At 42.9% G+C, this 20469-nt stretch overlaps 1 protein-coding gene across 1 annotated transcript; it reads left to right on the forward strand.

Moving 5' to 3' along the window:
* The first annotated feature begins 128 nt into the window (after positions 1-128).
* On the forward strand, positions 129-19063 carry pcp4b (Purkinje cell protein 4b). Its single transcript, XM_086124626.1, has 3 exons — positions 129-282; positions 15089-15137; positions 18496-19063. Exons 1-3 carry the CDS (start codon positions 274-276, stop codon positions 18624-18626), a joined length of 189 nt encoding a protein of 62 aa, XP_085980752.1. The 5' UTR covers positions 129-273; the 3' UTR covers positions 18627-19063.
* Positions 19064-20469: the final 1406 nt, after the last annotated feature.

Raw genomic sequence — 20469 nt, forward strand, 5'->3', positions numbered from 1 at the left:
AAATATTTCTAAGTGATTCATGATTATGTGCCTCCCCCTTAGGCTAATCACCGCGGCAGGGGGGCTTCCACCGCGATGAAGAGTTGAAGGGGAGTTGGGTGGTGACTTGGAGGGGGGAGACCCGCTCGCCCACGGCGCTGCTATTGGTTTATCCGTGACGTGATGACATGGAGGAGTCGGCTTGAGGACTTTATAAAAGCTTCTGAGCGCGCGGCGAGCCACTCTACGAAACCAAGCCCGTCTAAAGAACCAACCTCAACTTAAAGGTGCAACATGAGCGAGGTAAGACCATCTGACGCGTTTTTGTCGGTTACTACGCACAGTGGTCGCGGTCACGCGCACGGGGGGGGGGGGCATCATTAGCGCATCGACGCATTTCTCTTAAACGGTCATGTGATGTCACTTTAAATGCTGCTTTATTCACATCTGGATCATGAAATAGGGTGTGTGCTCCCTCGGGGTGACAGTCATGGATTTACGCACACCTTGGCTGCTTCTTTTTTCCCCGATCCATGTTGGAGCGATCATATTGCCAACAGAGTTGGCAGGTGGACACGGAAAAAAAAAGGGATACAATATGGGGAGCTCTGGATGGTATCTCGCAAAATTTAGCAACTATTTGCTCGTTGAATAATTGTAGTATGTTTGGTTATAAAGTGTAGATTTGCGTGAATTCGAACCAAATGACAATGTTTACATTTTATTAGAAGAATGAATCTGATAACAAAGATGCACTAGTTAGTCTTTTTTTTTCAAGTTCCTGGACATCAATGTGACTTAAACACAAATGATGCTGTCTTTTTTTTTAAACTTATTTTTTAAAATTTAATTTGTAATACAATGTCCCAAGATGGCGTAAGATGTCCACCGGACACCAACATGACAATGTTGAAATAAAACCAATGAATAGATTCTTGGACTCAATGGCACCATTCAGCAGGAATTGATGAATGTGTTCATGCCAAGGACATGCCCACATTCAATATGACACCAAATGCAATGTATTTAAATTCATTTCAATGGACAATTGTGTGCATCTTGTGCTGCGCATTCGAGTGTTGTGTGAAAATGTTGACTGTGAATGCATCAAGGGATATGAGTGTCTCTTGTTGCACAAAGCATAACTGTCATCATCATCATCATGAAATATTTTTGTAATGGGAGCTCCAGTTGAGGGAATAGGCGTATTGTGTGTAAACGAATATGGATGCTTTCACTGAACAATGCCCCTGTGGGTAAACTTACAATACATCGGCTGCATCTGTTCAATTTCATGGGTTTCAATACAAGAGCTACAGCAAATAAACTATTACAAAGATAAAGGTCCTCAGTTTCGATTGACAATGTTCATGTGGTACCAATACAAACATCAGAAATGGACAAAAACAGGCAATCCTTGCATACCATTAGAAACCATATTATTATTATGTAGTATTATTGATGTAAAGTGAAACCAGTAGATAGTTCCAATAGTTGAGAAAATGCACGTTTCTTTTCGAAAACCCTCAGTATTGCAGTTCAAAAATTGCAGTGTAACAAAATAACGACAACATATACTTTTTAGTGCCAATCAGACAACTTGATACTGAAATCCTAATTATATTGGTCGTACTTTAATAAGCAGGTAAATTCAAATTTTAGTTTCACCTGATCTAAAGTGTAGTCTACTTTCTGTCACCAAATTGGCAAGTGTGCCGGGGGCGTGTAAATAAAAAGCACCCTCGGACCGCCGAAACATCCAGCGAGGTGTAGCGCAACCTGCCAAATCTCAAAACACAGTAAACTAGACTTGCCCCAGCACGAAAATCAAGATGCGCCAGTTTGTATGTCTATGGAAATAGTGCTCAGCATGTCAACACGACCTTGCTTTTGGTATGTTATCCCTCATTTCAGCCAAAGAGCCAAATGCCTGCTAGCTACTGCAAAAAAGAGGCGGAACTGTGATTCTTGTCTAACATTGCAAGAAAATATTCTGGGGGTTTGGACGGAAGGAATACAGGGAAGAAAAGCTTGTTTCAGTAAAATGCTTTTTTTAGCAATGTCTTTTGGGAGTATTTTAACCTCAGGTTCAGGTGAAAAGTGTGCGAACACCAATAGCAAGCTTCAGAATAATAATAGATTAGACTTTCGGTGCATGATTCCATTCGAATGTATGTCTGTCATGACCTCATATGGCAAATGTAGACATCAGCAGGCTTCACCGCACGCAGTTCGTAACAAATTGTTCGCCGGATGGCTTAATAAAAGATGCATACTGGGTGTACACACACACTAGAGCTGTTTGAATAATTGAATCCCTTTCACCCGCAGCAAAATTTGATTTGTCGTTAATATACAAAGCAAAGAGACGCTGCCATTTCCTGTTGATGAATCAAAGTGTTACATTACAGTGGTTGTAGTGTGAATGGAAGCCAGATGAGGTGAGAATGAGATGATTATGTTAGTCACAGCAGTGAAGAGCAGAGTGAAGCCGAATGTCTGAAATATGTGGAGTCTCCAAACATGACCAGAATGAAGAAGAAGTAACTCGCAGACGAATGAGTCACCACCAGCCTCTCTGTCCCAGGCCACTCTCTTTCATACACTCACAAGTAACGACATTAGGTACACTACATTCCATATACCTCATGTCCTCATGAGGGCCAAGGGCAACTAGCGCCTATCCCAGAGCACTTTGTTTTGGAATTGCAAGAATAATTGATAGATTCCACCCAGTGGTTAAAATGGAGAAAAAAAAATATGTGCTGGCACTCACATTATTCCACTGTTGCCAGGTAAATTAGGTGCTGAGTTACAGGAGATCCATCCATCCATCCATCCATCTATCCATCCATTTTCCGATCCACTTTATCCTCACAAGGGTCGCGGGGGGATGCGGGAACCTATCCCAGCTGTCTTCGGGCAGTAGGCGGGGCACACCCTTAACCGGTTGCCAGCCAATTTCAGGGCACACAGAGACGAACAACCATTCACGCTGACACTCACATCTCAGGACAATTTAGAGTGTTCAATCAGGCTGCCGTGCATGTTTTTCGAATGTTGGAGGAAACCAGAGTACCCGAAGAAAACCCACGCAGGCCCGGGGAGAACATGCAAAGTCCACACAGGAAGGCCGGGGCCGGGATCGAACCCACGACCTCTGCACTGTGACAGTAGCACTCCGCCCGGTTACAGTAGATATTTCGGTTAATTAATAAATAAATGAAAGACTTGTGACGTATCAGACAATGACAACGTAATTACCTTGCGGTTTCTTACCCTCCGGAATTAGACGTAAACATCTTCTGTCATGTGGCTCTGACCTTCTCAGGTTCCACAAAATGAAGTCCTCTCCTTCAACATTTTGTCACATGATCAATTTTTAAATGGTTCCCGAGCAACAAGGGGTGGCCCAACTTGCCCCTTTGTTGAACTTACCTCAGTCTCCTCTGCTGCATCATGCTCAGAGTTGACTTCAGTATTTTGTCTCACCCATATCACTAAATTCGGTAAGCAAACGAATAGAAACAGACCAAATCATGACGCAGTAATTAACATAATATTGTTAATTGAATCCCCCCTGAAAATGTGTATCTGAAAAACTTCCATGATGAGTATAAGATTTTGTTATTGTGCCAAATATAGCGTTCAGGAATGTAGCTGCGCAATACCCCCTAAGGTGCATTCCATCTTTACTTTTTAATTATTCTCCGCTCTCTGACTCCCACCGCCTCTCCCTCTTCCATCCGACAAGCAAGTCAACAACATCAAAAAAGATTAAAAGTCCCGCAGAACAAGTCCCTAAAGCTTCTGTCAGCGTGTGCATGTCAAAGAGAAATAAACGAGCTGACAACAGATAAAATGTCAGTTCTTCTAGATAGTGGCAAATGGCTGACTGGGATGTTTTAATCCCTTTTCGCCCTTTGCACAGACAAGAGGTTAAGCTACTGACACTGCTACTAGACATCATGGTAAAACTGTAGCACTCATCAAGGGCTTCCACTCTAAAATATGTCACTCGAAATACAATTTCATCGATTAATTAACAGTGTGTTATAGTGACATAACACTGCAATGAAAATGCCACATCAAAAGATTGTCTGCAGTTTCAACCATCAGGGTCTCATGAGTGTCACCACAAATCGTGAGTGGTGAACAATCAATACGTTCAACGTTATGCTAAACGCTATACTGAACTTGGCTACGCAGCCATTACACGAGCAGTGTCAAAAGTTCAACTTCAAAAAGCGTAAGTCACCTTTATTTGAAACCGTGAGTGGTATTCATCGAATAAAGCTTTTAAAAAAATTCTGGTTACCTTGGATACAGTATCTCACCAAAGTGATATGCAACGTGATATGAAAGGTTAAGCTTATCTTAAGACAAGCATCGGACCCACACGGGTACACACGATGAACTCAGTACTGGTGTATTGTCAGAGCTGAGGGCCAGGTCAAGGAGGCAAGAACTAAAGGCAGGAAGAGAAACCAATTCAAGGTGTACTGGAGGGTGCGACACCTGGGCAGTGGGCCAGTATGGCGGGGAAGGTAGCTGGTGAACTGGCAATGGGTGGAGCTTCCAACTGCCCTTTTATGCTGCAGAGGAGAGTGTGGCTGATGAGGTGAAGACTGGCAGGTGTGAAGGTGAGACAGGTGCAATGATTGAAGAGATGCCCAGCCCACACGCAATTAAGGGAAAGGCACCCAAAAACAGAACAGAAGTGGAACAGTGGAACTCTGAGGACAGACCCCATGGATTGTAACATTACTCCCCATCCCTCTTCAACGGGAGCCTCCAGCCGACCCTCCCGGTTTGTCCCGGTGTGCCCGATGAAAGGCAGTAATCAAATCGGGGTCCAAAATAAAAGACCAGGGTACCCAGGAAAGAGTCTCAGGACCATAACCCTCCCAGTCCACCAGGTACTGCAGGCCCCGACCCCTACGTCTCACATCCACCAGGTCAGGGACGAGCCGGTATTGAATTGCGACTGATTGTCTGGTGAGTATGCCGGTGCTGGATATGTATTTGGAAAGAGACACAATGATGATGCAAATTTGCATACACTTCGTCCGAACTAAGTGGAGACTTTTTAGGGTTAATGTTGAGCTTTCCGATTATGCGGAATCGGCCTTATGTTTTTTTTTTTTCTGGCCTAACTTCAATATAGAGGCAGGAACAGTACATTTGACAGAACAATTATCTCTGTTACTTGAAGCAAGGGCTGGGACTTCTCCAAGTGATTGGACTGAAATATTTATTACAGCATGTAAATAGGAGGGGGTGGCCCGGTGCTCCAGTGATTAGCGCGCCGACCTCGCAGTGCAGAGGTCGTGGGTTCGATCCCGGCCCCGGCCTTCCCATGTAGAGTTTGCATGTTCTCCTCGTGCCTGCGTGGGTTTTCTCAGGGTACTCCGGTTTCCTCCCACATTCCAAAAACATGCATGGCAGGCTGATTGAACACTCCAAATTGTCCCTAGGTCTGAGTGTGAGCGCGCATGGTTGTTCGTCTGTGTGTGCCCTGCGATTGGCTGACAACCAGTTCAGGGTGTCCCGCGCCTACTGCCGAAGACAGCTGGGATAGGGTCCAGCACCTTGAAAATGGATGGATGGATGGATGTAAATAGCAGGTCATGACATTGATACTTGGCACAAATGAGGCAAAAGCACATCCTTATGAGACACAAATAAAAAGTTTGTTTCAGTTAGAGTTTTATTAACCATGATGCAGGGGTGAAACAACCCGGGTGAAACAACGCAGGTGGGTTTGGTTCATTATCCTGCACTGCATATTTAGTGCATTAGTCATCCCATTGTTGTCCTCTCTTGTTTGGTCCTCTACTCATCTCTGGGTTCAAGCACTTGCTCTCCATCCCATTAATAAAGTGACATTAGTGCCTTTTCACCATCAGCGCCATGAAGAGTTTAATCCTCCCAATCTATGCGAGGGTGAGAATTTACATTTATGTCCCCGCGGAGGCCACAAGATAAGCGTGCCGTCGTCTCTGCCGATCATCAAAGCCCCAAGAGGAACTGGTGTGTCACTATGTTCAGATGTTAAGCAGCTTTCGACCGTGTTCTGCAGGATTAGGGGATTTCTGTGGATTGTGTCATTCTGTTGTGTGGCAATCTCCCACATAGTCGTTTGCTTTTTCATTTGCCACCGAAAACGCAGATGAATCCCTCCCTGAAAGACTGGTTGACTTTTTAAAAAGCACTCAACTTGTTTTTGTGCCTATTCACTTGTGTGCCTGCTCTGCTGGACTGGTGGCATTCATGGTCTCCAATACATGAATCAAATGTGCGGACTCCATTTTATTTGAGCCCGCCAATCTTGTTTAGCGAGGTTGGCGGTCTGGGCATGCTGTTTATTGGATAGAGAAAATACTGTTTATTGAGTGCTCTTTGTTTCTTTATTAACTTGTAGGCCAAGAACACAACATAAGGTGATTATTATTATTATTTTTTGGACTGTTTAACATTTTTACATTTATACGTGTGGCGTTCCGGTGGTCGACTGGTTAGCCCGTTGCACCTCTGTGAGGCCAGGGTTTGATTCCGGCTCTGGCCTCCCTGTGTGGAATTTGCATGTTCTCCCCGTGCCTACGTGGGTTTTCTCCGGGCACTCCAGTTTCCTCCCATATTCCAAAAACATGCATGGCAGGTTAACGGAATGCACTAAATTGGTCCTACGTGTGAGTGTGAGTGCGGATGGTTGTTCGTCCCATTTTCCCATGATGAAACAGTTTGCGTTACCTCATCGATGTTTATCGTCAGTGAGAATCTAATCAGAGTCTAATTATCAATCACGCCATCAGCAAAAATGATATGAGCGACAATGACAAACTCACTTGCAGAGCGGTGCATTGGGAGTTCTTTCCCTGCTGATAAATGAATCTGTATCGTCGGCGAGCAGCATGCATGCAAACATAAATTGTCGTGCCAAATCGGCAATGAAAAGAGCACAATGATTACAGAATCTAGCTGAACACTAGTATTTAATCCGTGTTGGTTGAAAAATCTCTTCTTTGCTCACTGTGCGCAAGACTCTCATGCAAATCACACATTTCGGCAAGCTCATCATGTTTCCTTCATGTACCTTACAAGTTGAGGATGCTGCAAGAGGGCGAGTTCGCAAAGCGACATTCCTGCTGCATGCTGCAAATTTGCCCAGTACAAAATCATTACAGCATCACACCCCAGAGATTGGAGGCTGAAAATAGCACTTCAGAGACTGCGGGGGACTGCGGGGCAAGCTAATAAGTAGGGAGGTTGTAGAAACAGGTTTGACCCGAACAGGGTTTGAACGTGAGAGCCAGTGGAAAGATTTGCATGCCTTCAGTCATCACCAACTCTGCCCCAGTAAATTTGAAGATGATGTCGAATAACCTTTCCCTTCTTAACTCTTGGTTACATAAGAGTAAATTTAATGCACAGATGCTGGCACAGAAAAAAAAAAAAGATTTCATGGTGTAAGCCGGAGAAAGATTTTTTTAGGGGGATTTTTTTGTGGCCAAAATGCAATGTGGCTGCTGCTGTGATGATGTAATAATACTTTGGCTTTGTTGAAAAGGCAACATTGTTTCTTATGTGTTGTCTTTGAGTGTACACAATGAAAAAAAAATAGATGTTTGAAAGCTGAGCCGCGATTGGTCGTGACTTGAGCCCTGAGTACATGTAATATCATTTTCAGTCGCCGGCAAGTGTCAAAATGTGTTTTTATCTGAGGGAGAGAGGTGTCAACCCTCACAGCAATGCTGATATTCCGAGACAATAACAATCATTAAAGTGGAAATGGAAATAAGAAGGCATTTTACCAGTAGCAAAATTCGAGTATTGATTGACCCATCGATGATTTTACTTTGTGGTCGTTAATAGACACTGAATCCAATACACTGGAATTACTACTGGAACTTGGCAGGCTAAAAAGAAAATCTTGTCAGAATCTGTTGGAACATGTCACGTTCCTTCATAAATTCTGCGAGATTCCCATGTCCAGCAGAAATTTGCTGTCATTGTTGTTCTTCTGTTCAAAGCATCCCTTGTCTTGAGGCCCTCTCATCTGTTTGGGCCAAGCTTGACCTCCACATGACTTGACAGTTGTACTTCTTTGCGGCTTTTGAGGAATTGGTCTTGTGACACAGCCTCACGGCCTCGTTTGAAAAAAAAAAAAGTGTTTAGAAGACTTGAACATGAATGATTAAGGTCTACTCCTGTTTTTTTTTTTTAGCGATTGGATGTGTTTGGGAAGCTGCCAATTCACACTGTTGAAATGAAGTCCAATTAAAATGTTTCCCCATCCACAATCTACTTTCGGAAAATAAACAATATCAATCATGTGTTATTTCTGGCCAATTCCTGATTGACTAGCAGCTTTTCGGTGGGGTTCTCCGCCATGTGTGATCCGCTTTGGTGTGGAAGGACAGGCAGAGGGCAGATTCATCATCGCTGCTCATAATTAGTCTCTTAATTTGAACACCTTGCTCCTTGCAGTTCATTCCTTGGGCTCTCCTGCCGCTTGACCCACAAAAACAGACGGGAGCGTTATCTGGGTCGCATTGTTACATCGCATGATGTCACGTGGATCTTCTTACAGCTGATGTCCGCCCTGGAACGAGATGGCAGCAAGTAGTCGGGTTCAACCGCCAACAGGCGAGCCTCTCCAAAGGGTCAACATCGCTCATCCAGATGGAGTCGTTAAAAGCCAAAACATCTCTCATCGCTTGATGCCAGCGTTCCTTATGAATCAGATTTTGCAGATTAAGCAACTAAGAAGCTTCCACTTCCTATTGATTCTTTAATTCTCTCATCTTACAAACAGGAAGTGACTATGTGAGAAATGAGTGTGGACCCTGTAAGAACGTAATCTTTTTGGCAGAACCGCAACAACATGCGCATTCCGTGTTTCTACTGTACAATTTTGGACATCAAAGCAGCAATTCCGGCATTGTCGGTGCACGGCCACCTCAGGTTTTGCCGTGGCAACAATGAACGGTCATGTAGCGCTTGCCATCATCGTGTTTTTTGTGCCGTTGAAAGAAAAGACGTCAATGGAGCAAGAGAGAAAAGTGGTCAAATTGGTGGCTGTTGAAAAGGGCGCCAACTTTACATTTCGCCAGATCGCGCGACAACGGCAGATCTTCCCTCAATCAGTCAAATATGAGGGGATTTAAGTTGCTGAGGATGGAGTGGACTGGGGGTTGCCTGATGAAAGTGTTGAGTCAGAAAATGTACCTTTTATGTCGCTCGTTTTTCAAGAGTTGTTGGAAATGTTGAGAAATGCAGCAAAAATCTAAATTGGGTGCGCAGTTTCAAAGAGCAGCATTTTTAGGGATTTGACAGAATCGTCATATTTCGATAACTTCCGCAGTTTTGAGTTTTCAGAGGCTAACCTGGTAAAGTATGGTACCGACAAGTTACCGCCTCCGGCCGCAGACCATCGACAAGTCTGCGGTTGAACCGCACCCCTGACAAAATTAAAAGGCTTTTTTTCTTACTTAACTCCAACTAATGACACTACAGTTCATGTCATCTGCCCAAATGCTATTTCGAAGGCCAAAGAGCAACGAGTGATGTCATACAAAATGAGGACAGCAAACACAATGTTTCACCCTCATATTATGTTGAAAAAAAAATCACATTGATTCTGTTGTGGGTCATTTTGACCCGTACTGTAAAAATCCACACAAAATAGTCAAAAAACAGGTTACACCAGTAACAACTTTGTTTCAGATGATGTAAACATTCAGATAAGAGACAGACAACAGATTTTTAATGCCAAAAGTATATTTAATTCTACAGTATTTAGGCTGAACTATTGACTGGTGTTTCCACTTCTAACTTTTTTTTTCACCCGAAAGGTCGACCCATTTCTTTAATCACGACAAACAAGCATGTGTCGCGCTTTTCCAGCGATTGGTTTTATTGCCCCTTAAAAAAAACAACAAAAACCCCCCCGCAGTGAATGGCCTCATGATTAAAAGTGTGACTGTGAGAATCGCAGAAACTGGCTTCTGTAAATTGACTGGCTGATTGAACCTGAAGCCATCCTGATTCCTGACCATGGCGAACTTCATCTCTCACTTGCCTTCTGCTTTGTTAGGTCCCAACATTACCACAATCCCAAATAGTGGAAAGTAAACGCCAGACGCTTGCACTAATGAAAGAAACACCATAAAATGTAATCTCGTCAATTTCAAGGTTCATTAAGTTGTGCAACAGACGGGGAGTTTGAAAAAAAAAAAGAATTTCACAAGACGATGTAAGGCGTTTTCTCTGCTTCTCTCTCTCTCTCTCTCTCTCTCTCTTCTCTGCGGGAATTGCTGTGAATTAAAATGTGTTTTCCAGCTAGTATTAGCTGTCTTCAAAGTTAAAAAAATATATATACAGTATAAATATAGTTTTTTTTTTTTGGGGTAAGTTTGTGTGACTCGGCTCTGGCACTTTGATCAGTCTCCATTGTTGCACGACAATCAGCTTGGCTTACTTGGTCAAGCGGGGCTACATACATACTCAATGTTCACATCTTAACCAATTTTTGAAATGTGAGAGGCCGCTGCACATTGTTCGCGGGAAGAAAGTTTTGTGATCTTTCTGCTTTAACAGGGTGCGGTGGACTTTAGATGACCAGTACAGCACATGGCGCTCATAACGAGACATGTATCTATGCTGACAATTGCGAATCCCCCCGCTCCCCCGAACGAGATACCTGTCACTGTACCAAGATTGACCTGTAAGAGGCAACACGGTGCCACGGGGCATTCAGACTGCCATTTAATTCAGTCCATTTCTCTGTCCCCTTCCAAACCTCATTTGTTACCACGGAATGTCGATTCAGAGAATAAAGATCAAAGGGGAAATTCACACCTATGCATCTTCCGCCTCCTTGCAGCATTACAACAAAAATGGACTCACCTACACTATTTTCTCTTCTTGAGTTTAACAAATAGTGGAGGATGTTGAGAAAAAAAAAAAGCAGTGCCGACTTATTGATCCAGCACTGATTTAGCAATGTTTCACGATACCCTGTGGACTTCACGGCAATATGCTTTATGTAACAGCCAATGTAGCTCACGCGGGTAAATGTGGGTTGAAGGTTTTACACGCACAAAGTGTTTGCAGCGAAGGGGTGCACATAGAATCACTCCCGCTGCGGTGAGGATGTCAGGTTGCTTCTGAGTAGATGAAGAGGCAGCAGGAGAGCGCTGGGAGTTTTAACACGACGACTTTTCGTGCACCCACCATACTCTGGCCATCCTCTTTTAGAGCTGGGTGGGCCACACATCATAGCGAATGGTGCAATATGTCACTGTCATGGAAACAAGACTTTTTGAAGCCCACCAACATTCATTCACTATGTTGCTATGAAACCAAGGACTTATTATGATTTTTTTTTTTTGCATATGTATTTATCATCATTCTTTTCAAATATGCAGTTAATAAATGACAGTTTAAAAACGTTGCCTTTGTATACCGGCACAATGAATTCAAAATACAACAATCAAAATGGCTGGAGTGCAGACTCTTAGTTTAAATTGAACAGGATTATATAATTAAATTGTATGTTGGATTTTCTTTTTTTCTTTTTTTTTTACAAATTATGTTTATTTGTAAAAAAAAAAAGATTTGGGGGTTCATTAATAAGAATCTTAATGACAATAAATACTTTATAATAATTTCAAAAGATAAATGCCATCCACCCACATGGACATGTTAAGGAAAATATCGAGTCAGTTGGACTGGTCAGTGGACATGAGTGCATATTCCCCTTGATGTGCATTCCAAAAGAACTGCGCTGAAAACGTGAAATCTGTTGTTCTTCATTGCCCTTAACAAAACATACAAACTAACGAACAATTAAGGTCATTTGCAGATGGCAGCTTCCATCCAGCAAGAAAGGAACAGAGAAAGGAAAATTGGGGGTGGGGGGAAAAGGAGGCGGATGTTGTTGCCATCATCCGATGAACGTCAGATAAGATCTGTTCACATATTCGCAGATGTGCAACATGCTTGCAGTACAGTATATGCAGAGCGCTTCTTTTCTTTCAAATTCAGCTTGACTCATGCTTTGTGTGGGTGCGGCCATTTATTTCCTCTATTTGTGTGGTTTCATATTTTCCCTTAGATTGAGAGCCCAGAGGCACAAGTTGTCATGCAGGCTGCATTTTATGCTACAGTCGCATGCTGGATACACGCGTGCGTGTGCGTGTTACCTCAATGCACCTTTCGTCCCTCTGAGGCCGTTCATGATAAACGAGAGGTTCAAGTTGAATATCACTGCTCTCCATCACCCTCATCAGTGTAATTATGGGTTTTTCCTCCACTTGATTGGTTTCCCATCCACATACCGATTTGTTCTTCTCATTGTGTGTGTGTGTGTGCGTGCGCACATTCTTCTGACAGGTGAGCTGATTTGTTGGCCGCTGTGTTTCTCCGTGTGTGTGTGTTTCGAGCATTTCTCAGCTCGGTAATCTTGCTCGTCAAGTCGCTGTTATGGCAATTTACACTTGGCTCAGTCCCAGAGCTGGGGAGGCAGAACGCTGGGGAGGCAGAACGCTTCTTCCTCCCTGCCGCCTTGATAAGCGTGGCAGTTCCTCAACACCTCGATGCGTGAAATATGTCCCGTAGGCTAAATGACCTGGAGTTATAGCTTTTGGTCAAACCTAGCTGCAACATGTTAACCCGGCCACAATCTCCACATGCATCAATAAATACAAATTAGCAAAGGAATTGGTTGTTTAAACGCAGTCCTCAAACGGTCAGCCACTTTTGTTTGTCAATCGGTTCCTCATAATAAACCTGCCCCTGGATGAGCCAACAATGTTTATCTGTAATTGCACTGTCAACCAGTAGATGGCAATGCACTATTTAGTTTGACTGTGTAAATTGGGCAAAAGAAGACGACTGAAAACAGATAGTACAGTGGTTCAGCTCATCAAATCCTCTTTAATCCTGATTTTACGCCTACAAAAAAATGGCAGCAGCTCTGGTCAGCTGGCACAACAATGGAGTCACCGAACATGGCCCACTCAAATTCAATGTGACCTGCCCCACAACATTGTCAAAATTATATCGGAGGTGGGAGTTGAAATTCCTTCTAACAGGGGACCCTGTCAGATGTTGCGAGCAAACTCTTTCAATACCTTGTAGTCGGCCAGGTCAGAACCAGCATCCTTCCCCACTCTCAAAGCCAACACACCACCAGGTGGCCGTCACTTAGCCACCTCTGTCTTCACCAGAGTGTGCAAGACATGAAGCCCTAACAACAACACTAAATAACCTAATTAGAATACATTGAGGCTGCTCATTCTTCCACATGAAACGAAACATTATTTTATTCTATAATAACCATGTCGATTCTTTCGCTAGTCTACATGTCAACTGTTGAAGTAAGAACAATACAGCAATTCCCCACACCCATAACCCATATTTTTCCAGAACATGAATTAAAATTAGGTTTCGTATACACTCCCAATGGTAAGGTGGTAAGAATGATGGTTGACAGATAAATATAAACAACAACAAGAAAGAAACGGACAAAACTCAAATCAAATTAAAAAGGGTATTGGTGTGCATCCACCCAAAAAAAAAAAAAAAGAGGCTGCTGCGAAGCTCACCCCCCCCCCCCCCCCCCCCCCCACCCTCTCCCTGGCATCGAAATGCAGCACACACTGTTTGAAATGCATTGAACGCGTTGAATTAGTAATGTCGGGCGACAAACTGAGAAAAGAGGACAAATGTTAGGATGCCTTCTGGATTCCTTGGCTATTAAAGCCTTGACGTGAGCAAATAGGAAACCTTAAAACGAAGAGGCAAATTACAATGACAATGGTTGCAGAGTCACCAAGGGTGCAAATGCATTCATTGCGCTAAAACGGAATCATTTCCGAACTGTTTGGTTACCCTTCACAACCTTCGGTGTGTTCCTAGTTCGGAACCTCGTATGACGTATGATGAGAAAATCATCTCCGTTTTTGTTATTGAAAAGAGGAAGAAGAAGAAGATGCATCAAGTGGCGTTTCTTGTATATCTGATACGTCAAACGCATCACCATGCGATTTTCCCACATAAACCAAATGACAATATGGTCTTGCTTAGACTGCACCTTCATTTTTTGCAGTAGAATCTGTTCCGCAGTCAAACTGTCCCCATGCGTAAAAGCTTTCGGTAACATTTCATCAAAGTGTGAAAATACATTGAGTTAACTGAAAATAAGGACAGCTATAGGCAATTAGAAATGCATGCCTTGGTGGAATTTTCTTTCTTGTGGGATTTCGGCTAATGCCGAAATTCAAAACGGGCCACTCGTAGTCGCTAACCTAATCTTTGAATTCGGTGCACGAGAGGCACCCAGTCTTTGATGTTGCCAAAGTGGGTGCAATCCATGCAGAAGATCAAAAAGCGCAAAGTACCTTTATACGGAACTGCAATCAGACTTGCATGATGATGTAAAATTGGTCACGGAGGTCACAGTGGCCACTTGGACACCTCCTTCCAACTCAATTATTTGTGTCTGTGTGTGACCCCAACCTCCCCAAAGCTGTGCTGCAGCCAAAGAGGGTGATTCGAAAATTAGGATAAAGATAATGATGTGATAATGTGTTCAATGAATTGATTCAGAGGCTCCTCATGCACGCTGATTGATGAAGTTTTCCTCCACTTGACCGAGCTTGCATTCATTGACAAATAACACCATCGGCTGCCTCGTTGGGTCAGTCGCGGTGAATTTGTCATGACGACTGTAATTTTGTTGAAACGTGTGTGGGTTGCAGGCTAAATTTGTTTATGAGCTGCGGCCGGGAAGATAGCTGACCTATCACGGCATTTGTAAACGCATGCTGTGGGACATCACTTGAGAGAGATGGATACCTGATCCTGAATTATTTAACAAGTAGCAGATGTGAAGGAGAACAGGGCACGATGTGATGCAAACGGGGGATATACTGTACTACGGAATGCCTGGACTGCGATTTTACCAGTGTGGTTAAACTTTTGGTTAAATTTTGCTATTAATGGGTTAGTTAAACCCATCTTAATCTTTGGGCATTTTTTTTCCAGCAAGATAAAAAAAAAAAAAACAGTGCTGACCAAATGATTTCTCTTCTCTCTGCAGAGGCAAGGAGCCGGGCCTGCGGCTGGCAACAACAAAACCTCTGGACAAGGTAAGCTGCATTCTCATTCTTGAGGTCAAACAACACAGCAAACTTTTAGCAGCATCGGATAATAAAGCACATTTGGGAAGCATCGCTCGGCACACTTAGATGTTGTCACTTTCTGTTTACCGCAAAGGTGCAGGTGACAAGAAACTAAACAGGTGATTGAAAAACTCTCTGCAACCTTGATTTCAAGACGGTCTGAAAGGCAACCATTGTCGACAACAAAGCGGCACTCTGGTTCATTTGTTTTGGGATTTGATTTTATTGCATTCACAAACAAATCACAGTAGAAGAGAAGTTTTAATGAAATATAAACATCCTCAACCCCCAAACAACAACAAAAAAAAATGCATATGCCAGCAAGTGTATTGCTTGTGCACTCGTGCAGCTTGCATCATGTCAGAGTGAGCGGGCACATCCCTGAGCAATCTTGGAGCGTTGTTGCTTATTTAAGAGTGGCCTGGCATCCCTCTAGAGCCTGGTTCCATTTTCGCATTTTCATCGGGCCTGAACCCAAAGTCGAACAAGCCACATCAGTGAAAATAGGGATAATAACAGTAATAACAACCCATATCTGAAACACATTTTTTTTTTCGAAATTAAGGCAATAACTGGGCGATTGCAGGAACAAGGAGAGGGAATGTCAGGCAATGATTGAATGACGGGGACACAAGGATAAGTCCACCGGACACGATGGTTCATGTGTTCATGATGAGCTTTTAAAGGCGCACGTCCAATGAGTGACAGTGACACAGGCTGAAGGACGGCTGCCATCACACACACACACACACACACACACACACACACACACACACACACACACGTACGTTCTGGGACCTGAGGGCTTGCCATCAGATCTGATTACAAACTGACCATAGCAGGGTGTCACATCATTGTCGACATGGCAGTGACATACAGTCCACAAATTTGAAAAAGAGCTCATCTGTCACTTCCTGGTAATATGTTGTCCCCTGAGGTTAGGATTGCGCGAGTGAGAGCAGGACAGCTGGGCCATCCATCAGCAGGCTACTGTGAGCACTGTTATTTATTGCAAATGACACTTTGTTCAGCAAAATAAATGTTGCATCGATGGGACCTTTCAGACCATGTTCTGCTGTTGCCTTATACAGATGCACATTTTTCTCTGAAGTCACCTACCCTTGGTTGGAGTATGTGGCCGTGATTTGCAGCATTCTCATAAATTAATTTGAGCTGTGACGGTCTGACTCAGTCAGTGGTGTAAAGTAAAGACACAATTGTGATGACCCTCAGCGTGAAATCCTCTAATCGGAATATGCACGATTAGATTTGCTTAAGCCTGAAAAAAAAAAAAGAAAATCACTCATCATGCTTCCTGTTCATCTCTCTGTCAACACACCAAAGCAGAAGCAAAGCAAACAAAGACATCGACTGGTAATATCTTTTGTAATCTACCGTGCTGCAAATTGCAGCAGAGATTTGGATTCTGCTGCTATTCCGCTCGTACATTAAGACTGATAATCACACACACACACACACGCGCGCGCACGCTCACAATTTTGAAATACTGTAATGATACGTGGCGTCAACTGCAAAAACAAAAAACAAAAAATGTTATTCCTATTGACAAGTTTAGAAGCTGTGGGTGATTCATGACGGGAAGTGGCGAAGTATTTACGTTTTCCATTTTCTGATCCGCTTATCCTCTCAAGCGCTGGAGCCTATCCCAGCTGTCCTCGGGCAATAGGCGGGGGACACCCTGAACCGGTTGCTAGCCAATCGCAGGCACTCAGAAACAAAAATGCTAAATATAAAGAACTGGGAGGAAATAAATCACCTGATTTGTACTTTAAGTGTTTCGTTAAGATGAGACAAAAAAATTGGAACACCAGAAGCTGGGGGTTTTGGTTATATGTTTGATATATAGCTTCTATATTACTATTGTAGGAAGTAAATATTTGTGTTTTCTGCCACCGATTGTCACATGGTATACAGCATAATGCCAGTGATTGTGCCGCTACTGCATGGGCAAGTCTGCGAGAGCAAGCGCTTCTCCTCTCCGGATTTGAATAGGCCCAGGAATGATTCAACTTAGCTCACCTTAAGAGATCAAAGTTATCCTTTTTATAAATAGATTGCAGTGGGCTCTCAGCGATGATGACCCAATTCCTGCATCCTTTTTTTTTTTTTTTTAATTAGCTTTACTGTACTCAGTTGTTGCTGTGCTGAATTCAACTCATACTTTAGAGGCAGTCGCTGCAAGAAGGACTCAATGATCGTTTTGCATCAGCCCGTTTTTGAGTCTTGCAACACGCCACTTTTAGTCCATAGGTTACACACGTGCATCCGCCTGAAAGCCAAGTAAAAGTTGATGCGGTGTTAGCAACCAAGCCCGCAGTGGTAATCAATATAGTTCTTCACGTCCCTTTGTGTATTGATTGCTGCAGGTCTCTCTCACCCACACCGGCACTTCAAGGATTTTGGAGGGCGTCTGTTTTCTCGTGCTGACTTTCAACTAGAATCACAAAAACAGGCTTTCTACAATGCATAAACAAACACTTTTGTATGGAACGCATTTTTTAACAGCACAAATATACAATCGATTTGTGGGAATATGCAAAGATTTTACGCATTTGGTATTTTTCTTATTTATTCTGATATTTGCAGGCTTTTTCGTTGTGATCAATTCAAACTGATGGGCTGGGCCTGCATGTGAACATGATGCAATCCTAACGTTAATTTGCTTCTGAATTCTATTCTTTGCCCAAAACATCCACATTAGCATCCAGGCAGCTAAACTTGAAAGAAATTCAAAAATAAATCCATTCGTCTTTATGCATTAAAGCAAATATAGTGTAATACTGAAATATATTCAATGTATATGTGTGCGTGTGTGTGTGTGAGGCAGATAATGCGTCATTCCTTTTTGCACTATGCCTCTGAATAAATAATAAGAATATATTTTCCTTCTCCTCTTGGGCTTCATTATTTTTGTGATTTGTTTTTTACAGATTATTCCATCAATAACTCAAGCAACGTGATAAAAATTATTTTGCAAAAAGTGCATGTGAGGCACAGGTGTTGTTGTTACCCGTTTGCAATCGCCACCCTTACGTTCCTCTCTGTGATATCGGTCCATTTAGATGTCGAGCGTGTGGCTTCCAAACGTTACTCTTTGCTTGGTGACTAATGTGAGAGTCGGCGAATGAGGGAGGAGAGTTAGGTCTTGTGAGCGCAGTTTAGCAACTGACTGAAAACTGGCTCACCAGTCTTACTATTTATGTGTGCATTGTGTTATTCTGCTTGTTCAACAAAGCAATTCAATGTGCACCGGCCACTGTTTGTATCCTTGACCACTTGGCGGTTTCCTTTCCGCCCCCTCCAGACGCTTCCAAGACGGACGTCCCGGAGGACTTCGACATCGACATGGAGAACCCAGAGACTGAGAAGGCGGCCGTAGCGATCCAGTCGCAGTTCAGGAAGTTCCAGAAGAAGAAGCGTGACGAGAAGTCGTAGTGGGCGGCCACTGTGACCACACAGTGACATTTGCATGAGTCGTATCTGTTTGAACTCCACTCGTTGTAATGGAGTTTTGGGGAAGGCCAAGGAATGCAACAGCCTCTTAAACATATGTCTGTGAAAGGAAAAAAAAACCACATTCTATTATTCCAGTTGTATTTATTATTAATCACCTGCAGTATTTGGAAAATATGAGAACCATTTTCCCCCCTTGTTGTATTTGTCTATTAGATCATGAAGTAGTGTTTGTGATGGGATTTTTGGGGGGTTTCGTCCCAGCCTCATTAGTTCCCAAATGAATCGATATTGTGTTAGTCGTTGGAGCAAAAGGTGTGTTCGAGTGACGTTGGTTTTTATTATAAAATAGCCTGCATCACATTCTAGCAGACCCGCATGTGCACACGGAATGAATAAAGACTGTTTGTGGAACAAGCTCCTTGTGGTTTGTATGGTGTATTTATTTCAAAATTCTGTCATCAATCAAAATTGCACAGTGGTGAAGGTTTGGTTCCCAGACGGTGTGAAAACGCTGTTCTTAAACGCGTTGTATCAAGCGACACGTTGCACTCTGAAAATAATTACGTAGTGCATGACAATTTATCGACTTCTGACTTTCCATGCAAAAAACAAAACAGGAATCTCTGTCCAAGTAAAAGTTAACTGGTGGCTCTCCTTTCAAACAAATAATGGAAATTAGATGCTCATTTAAATAAATAAATAAATAAAAGCCTAACCCCCAAACATGAAATCACTGACAAGCACACGTTAAAGAAAACAAAGCCTTGCACTTTATTCTTGGCAGACGAAATGACAAGCTGCAGTCTGTCTGCACATCGTTCACATGCAGAGATACCCAGTCAGCAAAATTGGTCTGGTCTAGCTCTGGGGTTTTTAGCCGAAAAAAACGACCACGTATAGTAAGGCGTTTTTGGACAAAATTTTTAGCCGAAAAAAACGACCATGTATAGTCAGATGTTTTTAGCCGAAAAAAAAGACCATTTATAGTAAGGCTTTTTGAACCGAAAAAAACGACCATGTATAGTAAGGGGTTTTGGATGAAATTTTTAGCCGAAAAAAAAACGACCATGTATAGTAAGGCGTTTTTGGACAAAATTTTTAGCCGAAAAAAACGACCATTTATAGTAAGGCGTTATTAGCCGAAAAAACCCCCACCATGTATAGTCAGTTTAGCCGAAAGAAACGACCATGATTACCCGGTAATTAAAAAACACAACTCTATAGCTCTATGAGGTGCTTTGGCTCAGTGGTAGAGTGATGGAGTGCCACACCAGAGGTTGAGTGTTCGATCCCTGGTTGTTGCAACAATATCTTCTAACCACCATACACAGCTTATTTGAGGAAAAACACAAAACAACCCAAAGGTTCATTGTGATGGGTTAGCTCAGTGGTAGAAAGCTGAAGTCCCAAATCCAGCGGTTGGGTGTTCGATTCCCAGTGTTTGCAACAAGGTCACTTTTCTTTAACCACCATTTGCAGCTTTATTAAAGACAACACAAAACAAACAAGAAATTATTTCGTGGTGTGGCTCAGGGGTAGAGAAACCATGTCCCAAACTTGCAGTTGTGTTCAATCCCCAGAGGTTGCAACCATATCCCTTCTTTCTTTGACCAACATGAGTAAGGCTTATTGAAGTCGTTTTTTTGTATCGTAAGGCGTTTTTCGCCGAAAAAACTGACCATGTATAGTAAGGCGTTTTTGGACGAAAAAAACGACCATGTATAATAAGGCATTTTTGGACGAAATTTTTAGCCGAAAAAAAACGACCATGTATAGTAAGGCGTTTTGAGCCGAAAAAAACCCCGACCATGTATAGTAAGGC

This window comes from Hippocampus guttulatus, chromosome 12 (genome assembly GCF_054856545.1).
Source record: "Hippocampus guttulatus isolate MCC_2025c chromosome 12, RoL_Hgut_1.0, whole genome shotgun sequence".
Classification (NCBI taxonomy): domain Eukaryota; kingdom Metazoa; phylum Chordata; class Actinopteri; order Syngnathiformes; family Syngnathidae; genus Hippocampus; species Hippocampus guttulatus.